Consider the following 12,353-nt stretch of genomic DNA (forward strand, 5'->3'; position numbering starts at 1 on the left):
CTGCAGAACCCCAGGTTAACACAGAGATCTGAGGGCTAAGGGAAATCTATCCACGAATATGGGGACAGTGCTTACTTAATCTGTAAAAGTATGAGTGCCAGTGTTTAAAGATCTTCTGCTCAGATCCACTGCCAGTGAAATTGAGTGTAAGTGCACTGAATACAAAGGATAAATAGTCTCAAATCCACCTCCGGCCTCTTTAATCAACTGGCAGATACTCACTGCCCCTTTATCTCACTCTTGTCAGTCCCTTTTCCGTCTTTCTCTTTCTCCATCTTACCGCTTTGTTGACTTCCCTTTCATGCTCTCGGTAAATGACTGATGCAGAAAAATAAGTGCTGGTCCTCAAAATGACTTCCAGTGGCTCATACTGGCAAACACCAGCTCAAATTAAGCAATACATTGGAGGCAGATTTACTCTGATCCACATCAAAGGTGTTTATCCAAAAGGAAAAATTTTCCTGTTGAGGAAAAAAGGGGCAATTGCATAATTATAAAGGCATTTGCACATGCACAACAGTGCACCACAAGTAAGCATATGGAACTGTTTTTGCAAGGACCTTACTAGTAATTCATAAATCTATTCCTAAGGTACTATTTGAAATCAGAGAACGTCATGGATTTCCAGGAGTATTCTTGGCAACCTTCGAGCGTTCTAAACATTTGTGTAAATATAAACACAGGTATGGAAGTAAACCTAAGAGTGCAGACTGAAAATGTGTTTAGTGAATCAGCGTCTAAAAGTTGATTGGGTGAAATAGCGCCATATATTGTACAAGCTATATGTAGATTAACACTGTAAATGTTGAACTCACGTCCATGTTAAACTGAGACTTTTGTGGTTGGTTTAAGGTTTTGATGAGGCCAAAATGCATCTGGTACTTGTGAATGATTTTTCTTCCACTCTGCTGAGGAAGCAGCAAAGAAAACCTATTGCATACAACTAAAAACAGATGTACAGAGCAGGAAATGTTCACAAATATGGTACTAGAACCCGTGTTTGACAGAACAAAAAGCCTTCTGCTTGAAAACTGAGAACCAAGTATCTGTGGGCATGGGTCTTTTTTGTCAAAGGTTTTGGGTCACTGTCCACGTAACCAATAGGTACTGGGACTTTTGATATTTGTCAGAGTGCATCCAGGGAAGCAACAGATGACTTCTACAGTCATGCACTAGATGGAAGCACCGGTCAGGTGAGTTGGGGCCAGCCTACCATCAACCCCAGGCTGTCCTTATTGTGTCAGCTCTTGTTGCCATATTTAGGAGCTCATTGGTCTGAGAATACTGGGACCTACGTTGTATTCGAGGCCCTCAAAGCCCAGACTCCTTGTGGAGGCCCTTGCATGATATCTCTTCTAAGGCTCTCCAGTGAAGGAGAAACAAGAATAAGACCAATCAATGATTGCCAGCCAGCCCTGGATAAGCAGAAGGTTTCGGCATGTGCTATGTGTTAGATGCTCACCCTATAAAACCTAATTCAGCACATGTGGTGTGCTAACTTTCCTCCAATTTACAAAGGCTACCCCACGCAGACAGCTGTGCAGCTTCCGGTGCATGTTTCCTCTTTGTGCAGCCATCTGTCTTACACAGATCAACATGCACAGATCTGACAAGATGGAGAGGATATTGCCTAATGACCAGAGCTGCCAACATTAGAGCTGGGGAACCACATTCAAGTGTGGGAGTCGACTCACCATCCTATGATTCTGGGCAAGTCACTTAATCTCCCCATGCCTACCAAAAAATAAATGTATCCTTGTTTAACCTAACTGGTGCTCATGTAAAGTGCTGCAATACCTTCGGGTCCAGTTCGCGCTAAATAAAACAGCAAAAAAAAAAAAGATTGACTCCCCAGTGTAGGACAACATTAGGAAAAATTGGGCATTCACTTTAATTCACCAACCTCGGTTGGCCCATGATACAAGAGACAGGGCTCACATCTTGTGCCACCACACGGTGGAACATTTTAACAACTCTAGTGTTCTCCTCGTGCTGCTGCTGCTGCTTGTGATAGCATGGGAGCAGCCCAGAAAGAGTTCCACTTGCATGATGGATGACACAAGGACCCTCGAGGTCACCTGATGAACCAAGCAGTAGGTCTACTGAATGGTGTATCTCGGTGTTCAATTGTAAATCAGGGATTTTCACTAAAAGCAGAAATGGATATTTTGGTTTGGAGTCACTTCTGCTTGATACAAATATTTCAAGAAACAAGCGCAACATAAAATTCCAGAAATTACGCAAATTATGTCGGCATAATTAAAATTTTGCAATGGTCCTCAAACTTTGATTTATTCGAAGGTAAGCAAGTCACAAATAATAGATATATGTTCATCTGTGCCTTTGGGTAGGTTAGGTGCCAGTCAGCCGTTTGTACTACCCGCTATATCAGACTACGTGGGGTGCTACTGCACCAGATCAATTTGTTTTTTGGCCCTTCTTAACATTTATCTTTGGCTCGCACATCGTAGCACGTCAAAAGTTAAAATTATAAGACTCCGTAAGAATAAACTTTAATAACACAGCTATGGGGTGGGGACCAAAAGAAACCCTTAAAGGGGTCTAAAAAAGTGATAGAAAGACAAACTATTAAACTGACAAAGAAAAACAGGTTAGAGGCCCATGGAGTGAGACAGCGCAAAGGAAAGCTGGTACAATGCAAATAATGAAGGAAGAAAAAAGGAAACATGAAGGAAAACAGTACAAATGAACACATAAAATAAGGAAAAAATTGTAAAAGAAGAAAAGGAAGAAAGAAAATAATGAATACGAGTGGAAAGAAGAAAAGGGATGATCAAAGAAATAAAAAAGATAAAATAAAAGGAAAGAAGGAAAGCAGAAAAATATATTGAAATAAAGAAGAAATGGGAGATGCAATGATGGGCAATTGAAGGAAAGAAACGGAAGAAAGAATTAACTAATGGTAATATTACAAAAAGAAAAGATGCAAAAAATCTGTGAAAGAATGCCAGGAGAAACATGAGAAACACCGATAAAAAGAACGAGAGAAAGTTAGAAAAAAAGAGTGATGGAACGAGAGAAGAAGACAAGGAAGGAAAGAAAGATTGAGAATTAATGAAATACACATAAAACAGAAACAAACCGTAAAAAATCTTAACCAAGCCTACCTTGGAGGGCAGGGTTCCAGGTTACACACTTTCAGCAACGGTGGAGGACGCCGGCTGGTCACACACAGGCTGACATCTACTGTCTCCCTTGTCTGTTTGTTCAGGCAAATAACCACAGCCTCTTGGACACCTGCACACAAAAAGGTTAATTCAAAAAGTAAGTCTAAACATTAAAAAAACGTCTAAATCGATATACAGGCTGTACTCTCCCGTTGACATATTATTTTGGAAGGCTAAACATCATATCAATGAATGTATGATGGTAATGGCTTTTAAAAATAGTTTAAAAAAATCCTTTTGTAAAATGGTAGAATATGATATAAGCTGATTGTTGGAACATCTATGCATGTGCATAATGAAACCAGATCCTTTCCTGTTGGTTCTTAATTTGTAAAAAATACTTACAACGACCCAAATTTGCGTTAATAGGAGCATGCCTAACCTTGATCCCTTCTTAAGGTGTGAATTCGTGATTCACCTTTGCAGTGGTGTGAATCCTATTTCCCTGTCCTCCGGCCCCCTTTTGTCATTGGAATTTAAGGCAATGAACCAGGGAGTGCCTCAAGGTTCTACATTGAGTCCCACTTTGTTGAATCTTTACATCCACTCATTGGTGAAACTGGTGAGATCTTTCGACCTTAGCTGCATGAATTTTGCAGATAATACACCATTAATTGTAGCCATGGATTGATCAGGGACTGCCTCCCTAGAGTTCTCATCAGTGCATGCCAGCAGCTACCATCTGGCTGAAACATAATGGCCTAAAATTCAATTTCGACTAAACTGAAGTGAAATCCTCCCGCTTCTACCACTTTTTGTAAAGTCGGTAGTGGTCCCAGCCACCATTTTGAGTCGCCCTGAGTACTGAGCGCATGTCCTGAAAAGGTGGAAAATGCAATACTGGAAGTACATAGAAAGAGGATTAACTTAGCCGGTGATATGCCCAGGATCACACTTTCCAACCACAAGAGCAGAACATGGTCAGTTATATTGATCCCAAAATGGAGACCATTGCACAACTTCTGTCGCAATGTGACTATTCGTGAAAGCCGGAGCCAATAAGATTGAAACAAAAGTGATAAGTGCCTCCTGGATAAAGTCACATTCCTCAATGTAAGTGTGAGCATTATTCAATAGAAACTCTGCCCTGGTTTCTTCTACTCAGCCCCCTTTGCTCTTCATGAACAAAGCTTCCTGGATTAGTTGGATAATGGTCACTTGTTCCTAAAGAGGAACATTGATCAAGGATCCATCTAGGCAGCCGATCCATACACCCGGGTGGTCCTGGATAAACATATTCCAACTGGCAGCAGAGAAAGGCTGTTGTATAAAGGACACGCCAGGTGCCGGTCCCGGGCACGCTGTTGACCACTTAATAGAGCAAAACCAAATGAACTTCTTAGAAGTCTCCAGCGTGCGCAAATGAAGCGAAATAAACACAATTGCGTGGATATTTTTCAAATAGCACCACTCCGAAATGAAAGTGTATTCTTCATCTAAATATACGGCTGTTGCCTTTTCAAATAGTGGCTTGCACGTCTTCTTCTGTATGCATCTTTTAAAATGTAGTTCAGATTTGACTGTTTGCCTGAAATGTATGAATGCCCAAAATGTGGGATCTAAACTAAACCGTGACAAGGAATGCAATACCCGGGAAGGACAATATGAGGACACTGGCAGAATGGATATCCCGACACTGGGGCAGTGACTACACACTGAGACAGGGGAGCCACATTACACAGGACAGGGAACACAAGGACACTGGGACAGAGAACACACTAACTCTAGGACAGGGAACACACTGACTCTCGGACAGGGAACACTGACACTGGGACAGGGAACACACTGACTCTGGGACAGTGAGCAGACTAACTCTGGGACAGGGAACATACCGACACTGGGACGGGAACTCACTGACACTGGGACAGGGAACACACTGACATTGGGACAGGGAACACACTGACTCTGGAACAGGGAACACACTGACTCTGGGACAGGGAACACACTGACACTGGGACAGGAACACACCGGGACAGGGAACACACTGACGCTGGGATAGGCAACACACTGACATTGGGACAGGGAATACACTGAATCTGGGACAGGAAACACACTGACCTGTGACAGGAGATACAGAATGCACAGACAATGAGACGCGGAATGACACTGATGAAGGGAATACACTAACATTTGGCCATAGAATACGGCATAACTGGTGCAGGGAAGACAGAATACAGGAGCACTGAGGCATTACATGCATAGCGACAGTAATATGGAATCCTTGACACTAGGACAAGTAATACAGGTTACCTGGACAAGAGGTCAGAGAGTACACGGGCAGTGAGTTAAGGAATAGAGAATACATGCACAAGGGCAGTAAAACACTCAAACTGTTACATGGAATACAGGAGACACAGATAACAGGGCCAGGAATACAGTGACAGCGACTTGCTCAGCTGACTCAATAACAATCATCTAAACAAACTAGTACAAGATCGTAAAGAATGCCTCAATAAAAGCCGTGACCTGACCTTCTGACAGCCCAGCCTGTTACTCTGATCACTCAGTACACTCAAACAAACACAGGTATTAATTAACCAGCTTCCAAAATCCTTTTTCCGGCATTTATGGGCTCTGAGTGATGCATATCTCTACCTCTTGTGTAGTTCGAGGCACTTGACCTCTGACCTTGCGTCAACCGCCGCTGGAGTGCAGCGTCACTTCAAACACCTGCAGCTCGAGCCTGAAGCCCCGCTCACGCGGGCTGCCGCGCACCTGCTGGGGTCGCGTGCTGCCAGCCGGGCGGCTGGGGGTGAGCTGTGACCTGGGCCACATTCCGGCCTGCTTGGCTGCCCCCGGGATGAGCTGTCACTGGTCTCTTGTGAACAGGAATGCAGGAGCAGTGGTAGGCTATGCTGTGTCTACACACAGGCCCGCACAGCGCTCAGGGCTCGCTCACCAAACACATTGACAAACACAGGAAACAATAACATTAGCTTTGCACTGGTGCAAGAAACAACAGACTCAATAAAGACCTTTTTTGCAGCCTACTTGATAAGAAAAGGGACAAACAGACCTGGCTTCTGTCAATATCACGTAGAGATTGTTGCCTGAGGGCAAACATGGAGGAAATTTAGCAGTTGAGTCATGGCAATCGATACATGAAGGCTATATTGTACATTGATGACTTTATATTTGTGAGAGGGCATTTAACAAGAAATATACCAGTGCATAATTAACTCTTGGTTTAAAAAAAGCCGTTGGAATTTTTTAAATAAAGAATTGTGAAACATGAAAAACATTAAAAAAACTGATTTATGCCTGTGCTCTGTATGTAAAAAAAAAAAAATGGGCTGATTAGGATGGCAGGCGGACTTTCGTCTCCCGCCACCCTAACGAGACCACTTGACAGTCTGTCGGCGGCCCTGACATAGGCATTACAATGCGACCACCACCACGGCGGTCGCAATGCCTATATTTTGTATTGCGGTGGGTGCTGCTGGCTGCAACTTTGAAACTTTAATGTACACTCTGTCATATTTGCCGGAGCTATGCTACAATGTTCCAGTACATTCACAGAAACTGCTTTGACAGCGATTGCTGTGATTGGTAAAATGTGCGATGGGCTGACGGACATTTCTAAATTTGGTAGGAGGGTACTCCGCCAGGGTGACGAAGGAATTTACCCCATCGCCGTGATGGAGTATAATCTTGTCTACCAAATTATAAATCAGCCCCTAATTTGTATCATCAGATTTTTAACTACTGAGAGAGTGAGAAAGGCAGCAAAGAGATAAAACAGTAGGAAAATAATGATGGGAAGTAGTATCAAAGTGAGAAAGCTGAAATGAAATTGCAAGAGTGAGATAAAAAGACAGGAAGCATAGGTGATGGAAAAAAGAGATGATGTGGAATCAAGACTAGCCTAGCCAGCATGGGTATTCTGCAAATTCGGCATTAGTGTGCTCTTGCATTGGGCTCCTGACTCAAACTTTGGGCTCTGCAACTTATGTTTTCTTTCTAACAATTAGTAGTTCATTTAAACTGACATGGATTCTTACTGTGAACTGGTGCAGAGCAGCAGAGGGATGCATGAACAGCATTAGCAAACAAAGTCAGACTGACTAACATGTGGTTTAGATCAGCTGCCATACCCTAGCCAAAGTGGAGAGTGCATGGGGTTAGCCTCAGAGCTGTGAAATTCTTGCACTTCGGTAGAGAGCCACTTTGTCTTTCATTTTACAAAATAATTATGGCCCCGGAAAAGACCAGGTGCTCCCACAGAGGTTGTTTGTTTATAACCAGAGCTTTTTAACATTGAAAATCCCTGATTTCACACCCTCACGGTTTTTACAATGCTTGGCAACAGGCTTCTGCACCCGCATAGCCTGGATGTGCTGCTGATCGCACAGTGCCAAACTGGAAATTTTGGGTAAAGTCTGGTATGAACAGCATAGTTTTAGATTACAACTCAACATGAGAGAGAAGGCTGAGGAGAAGGCCCAACGAGCCCCACTATAACCAGCAAAACTGAAGAATGTGCATTATCTTCATACTCCTGTCCATCTCTTTCCTTATACAGCCTCCTGAACCTATTTTGAGAAATAACAACAGTGTAAACTAAGGCCCACATTACAAGTGGCACGCTCTTTTCTAATTCCGCCGTAAAAAAATGTTTCTGCGATGATGGGATTACAAGATTCAGGGTAGTTACTATATTGTGAATATTTTTCCAGGAAATTTAGGAAATTCATGCCTGTCAACATTTACTGGTGAAGGTGGGAGGGGGGGCATCTGTTATATACTGGTACATGTGAAATTTGGTGTAGAAATGAGGGAAACCTGTAAAAGGTACAAGTCCCGACTCCCTACAGTTGGTAAATTACAAATTCTGGGGTATCGGATTTTGCTAAATATCGATCTTCTCGTAATCAGCCCCTCAAATGGCTGCCCAACATCACTTCAAAATTACTAAGGGCCAGATTTAGAGAACAGTGGTAGTTTACAATCATTTGAAAAGCAGCAGATATGTTTTTTTTCTGCCGTAAGTCTAATTTCGATTTACAAAAGGGGGTGGTGATGAACAGAGTGTCTGAGTTAAACAGACCACTCTTACCCAGTCCAAAGATCAGGGCTTGATCCATCACCGTTATTTATCTCACTGCCCCATCCCAGCTCAGAACCTGGCTATATGCAAACTAGTCTGTCCCTGGCCCAGTGCATCATGGGAACAGGGCAGACTAAACTACCAAGCCAATTCTTCACCAGGAGGAGACAAGCTACCGGGGACCGGTTTCTGGCATTTCAGCCTTCTTCGGCCCGGCTTGCTTGAATCCTGATGGAGCAGTGAGAAAGGGACTCATGTCTGAGTATACCCTGCCACACCTATAGTGGCCAAAAACGATTTACAAAAGGGGGTGGTGATGAACAGAGTGTCTGAGTTAAACAGACCACTCTTACCCAGTCCAAAGATCAGGGCTTGATCCATCACCGTTATTTATCTCACTGCCCCATCCCAGCTCAGAACCTGGCTATATGCAAACTAGTCTGTCCCTGGCCCAGTGCATCATGGGAACAGGGCAGACTAAACTACCAAGCCAATTCTTCACCAGGAGGAGACAAGCTACCGGGGACCGGTTTCTGGCATTTCAGCCTTCTTCGGCCCGGCTTGCTTGAATCCTGATGGAGCAGTGAGAAAGGGACTCATGTCTGAGTATACCCTGCCACACCTATAGTGGCCAAAAACGATTTACAAAAGGGGGTGGTGATGAACAGAGTGTCTGAGTTAAACAGACCACTCTTACCCAGTCCAAAGATCAGGGCTTGATCCATCACCGTTATTTATCTCACTGCCCCATCCCAGCTCAGAACCTGGCTATATGCAAACTAGTCTGTCCCTGGCCCAGTGCATCATGGGAACAGGGCAGACTAAACTACCAAGCCAATTCTTCACCAGAAGGAGACAAGCTACCGGGGACCGGTTTCTGGCTCATTGCACCATCAGGATTCAAGCAAACCGGGCCGAAGACGGCTGTAATGCCAGAAACCGGTCCCTGGGAGCTTGTTTCCTTCCCAGTGTAAGAATTGGCTTTTGTAGTTTGGTTTGCCCTGTTCCCATCATGCACTGGGACAGGAACAGACTAATTTGCATACAGCCAGGTTCTGAAACTGGGATGGTGCAGTGAGCTAAAAAACGGTGTTGGATCTAGCCCTGATCTCTTGACTGGGTGAGAGCTTTCTGCTTAATTCAGAGACTCTGTCCCTCACCACCCCTTGTTGTAAATATTTTTGTCCACCCTAAGCGTGGAAGGGTATTCTCAGATGTGAGACCCTTGCTCATTGCACCATCAGGATTCAAGCAAACCGGGCCGAAGACGGCTGTAATGCCAGAAACCGGTCCCCGGGAGCTTGTTTCCTTCCCAGTGTAAGAATTGGCTTTTGTAGTTTGGTTTGCCCTGTTCCCATCATGCACTGGGACAGGAACAGACTAATTTGCATACAGCCAGGTTCTGAAACTGGGATGGTGCAGTGAGCTAAAAAACGGTGTTGGATCTAGCCCTGATCTCTTGACTGGGTGAGAGATTTCTGCTTAATTCAGAGACTCTGTCCCTCACCACCCCTTGTTGTAAATATTTTTGTCCACCCTAAGCGTGGAAGGGTATTCTCAGATGTGAGACCCTTGCTCATTGCACCATCAGGATTCAAGCAAACCGGGCCGAAGACGGCTGTAATGCCAGAAACCGGTCCCCGGGAGCTTGTTTCCTTCCCAGTGTAAGAATTGGCTTTTGTAGTTTGGTTTGCCCTGTTCCCATCATGCACTGGGACAGGAACAGACTAATTTGCATACAGCCAGGTTCTGAAACTGGGATGGTGCAGTGAGCTAAAAAACGGTGTTGGATCTAGCCCTGATCTCTTGACTGGGTGAGAGCTTTCTGCTTAATTCAGAGACTCTGTCCCTCACCACCCCTTGTTGTAAATATTTTTGTCCACCCTAAGCGTGGAAGGGTATTCTCAGATGTGAGACCCTTGCTCATTGCACCATCAGGATTCAAGCAAACCGGGCCGAAGACGGCTGTAATGCCAGAAACCGGTCCCCGGGAGCTTGTTTCCTTCCCAGTGTAAGAATTGGCTTTTGTAGTTTGGTTTGCCCTGTTCCCATCATGCACTGGGACAGGAACAGACTAATTTGCATACAGCCAGGTTCTGAAACTGGGATGGTGCAGTGAGCTAAAAAACGGTGTTGGATCTAGCCCTGATCTCTTGACTGGGTGAGAGCTTTCTGCTTAATTCAGAGACTCTGTCCCTCACCACCCCTTGTTGTAAGTCTAATTTCAGCTTAAGAAATCTCACCAGAGGAAAATCCTACTGTGAAAATGTCTTTTACTGAAGGATATTATGCTACCACAGTTGTATGATGAAACCACGCATGTCTAAACTACGCATGGCTTAACAACGCAGTCACTACCACAACTGGGTCATTACTACATGTTCCTCTAGCACACAAGTCATTACTACGACTTGTTTTAGGGAAGCGCTGGACTTTGGAATTGCAGAAATTGCTATTCGACTTCCAGTCAGTGTATCAGTAGGGAAAGTTTTGGACTTAAAATCCAACACCAGTTCAATGTTGCGTTCTCTAAAGCATGTCGTTGTAACAACTTGAGTGTTACAGGAACCGGTGGTAACGTCACATTCGTGGTACTGACTGCATTGCAAAGGCAGTGCATGGTTTTCACTGTGTGGCAAAGGAGGTTTTCCAGCGACCACTGATTTTCTGAGAATTACATTGCCACATTTCTATGAATGAGGCCCATACGTTTTGACGAGACACCATATGTATTAGTAGTAGGAAGTTGTGCAGAAGGGACACTGAAGATTGCCTCAATGGGTTTGGGGTTTATATTAGATGGGCCCTGTATCACTTATATTTTATAAATAAAGTAAATAGTCCTGGAGACTCTGAGCTCACTGCAATCATACATGAGATGGCTTCCACAAATATGGCTCCTCTATTGTGTCTGGCACTTCCAGCATGCTAGTTGCATAGTTGGAGCACAGCCATTGGCAGAATCACAACTTTACATTAGTGTTGAGACCTACAGGGAATTTAGGGCTTCATGTAATAAGAATTGATTTGCAAAAAGTGGTCGCAAATTGCATGCCAACTTTTTGCAAATCAGTTTGATCTGCTCTGATTTATGTACAGATAGGTCGCTTCACAAAATACTGCCTCAATGGGGATTGCACTACAATAAAGATAATGAATATTCATTAGGCATCTCGCAATTTGCGACCCCCACTGTGATTGGCTATAATCCCAGGGATGGTGGCCTTCAAGGGTCATCAGACCACTGTGTCTGTGATTGTCTTTAAAAAAGAAAGGATTTGTGGTTAAATGCAGCCCGTTTTCTTTAAAGGAACAGTGTTTTTGAGAAAAAATATGTTTTCTTTTTTCACAAAGTTTCACTGAGAGTTTGAAGAGGTCCTGCAGATCCCTGCAAACTCTCCCTGAAATCTTTCTCAGGATTCAGAAAGGGGAAGGGATCCAAAAGGGACCCCTGCCTCTTTGTGAATCAGTTACCGCTCCAACTCAATGTTTTGTGATCAGATTGTGGATCAGGGTCAAACTTGCTATTTGGAAGGAAAGGATGCTGTTAGGGGAGATGAGCCAGTACTTCAGTGTTACTGGCAGAATCACACATTTTGAGCAGTCCTTCTGGCACCTTGAGTACTTTAGGCACACTCCATAGCAGCCCGACATGGTGAACAGCACCTGGAATCCAGAGTGTGCTCTGCGTTAGTGAACAACACTCTTGCACCCAAACCACCACACTTGCTGTGTTGTGCAATATAAAGACAAAGTGAGCAGAGTCCTATGTTTAATGAGCAGTACCTTTGCAAAAAAACTTAAGCAAGATGTCATCCTCTATTCATATCATTCAAAGCCAACTTACCTCTCGGTCCCTCTGAGTTCAGCAAAATTAGGTGCAAATTTGGTGTAATTTAGGTGGGGTAATAATAGTACTTTTTATACACAGAGTTTAGGAATAAAAGAAGTGACTTATGAAGTGCTATAAAAATTCATTGTTCGAAGCAGCGCCTGGGGGAATTTAGCCAGTATTACTAGCTGGGCCCTGACATAATAGGCAGCACCATGGGGCCGATTCACAGAACTAACTTAAGACAAAATCCTAAACTTACTACTTTTGGTATTCACAAAAGGCA

At 43.9% G+C, this 12,353-nt stretch overlaps 1 protein-coding gene across 1 annotated transcript in view; it reads right to left on the reverse strand.

Annotated features, from left to right (window-relative positions):
• ADAMTSL1 (ADAMTS like 1) overlaps nucleotides 1–12,353 on the reverse strand; it is a 796,153-nt gene that overhangs the window by 218,581 nt on the left and 565,219 nt on the right. The window contains exon 15 of the mRNA XM_086961466.1: nucleotides 3,129–3,258. Coding sequence (XP_086817592.1) covers nucleotides 3,129–3,258 — 130 coding nt within the window. The remainder of the gene's footprint in view (nucleotides 1–3,128; nucleotides 3,259–12,353) is intronic.

Source organism: Lissotriton vulgaris, chromosome 3_1, assembly GCF_964263255.1.
Source record: "Lissotriton vulgaris chromosome 3_1, aLisVul1.2, whole genome shotgun sequence".
In the NCBI taxonomy this organism is placed as follows: Eukaryota; Metazoa; Chordata; class Amphibia; order Caudata; family Salamandridae; genus Lissotriton; species Lissotriton vulgaris.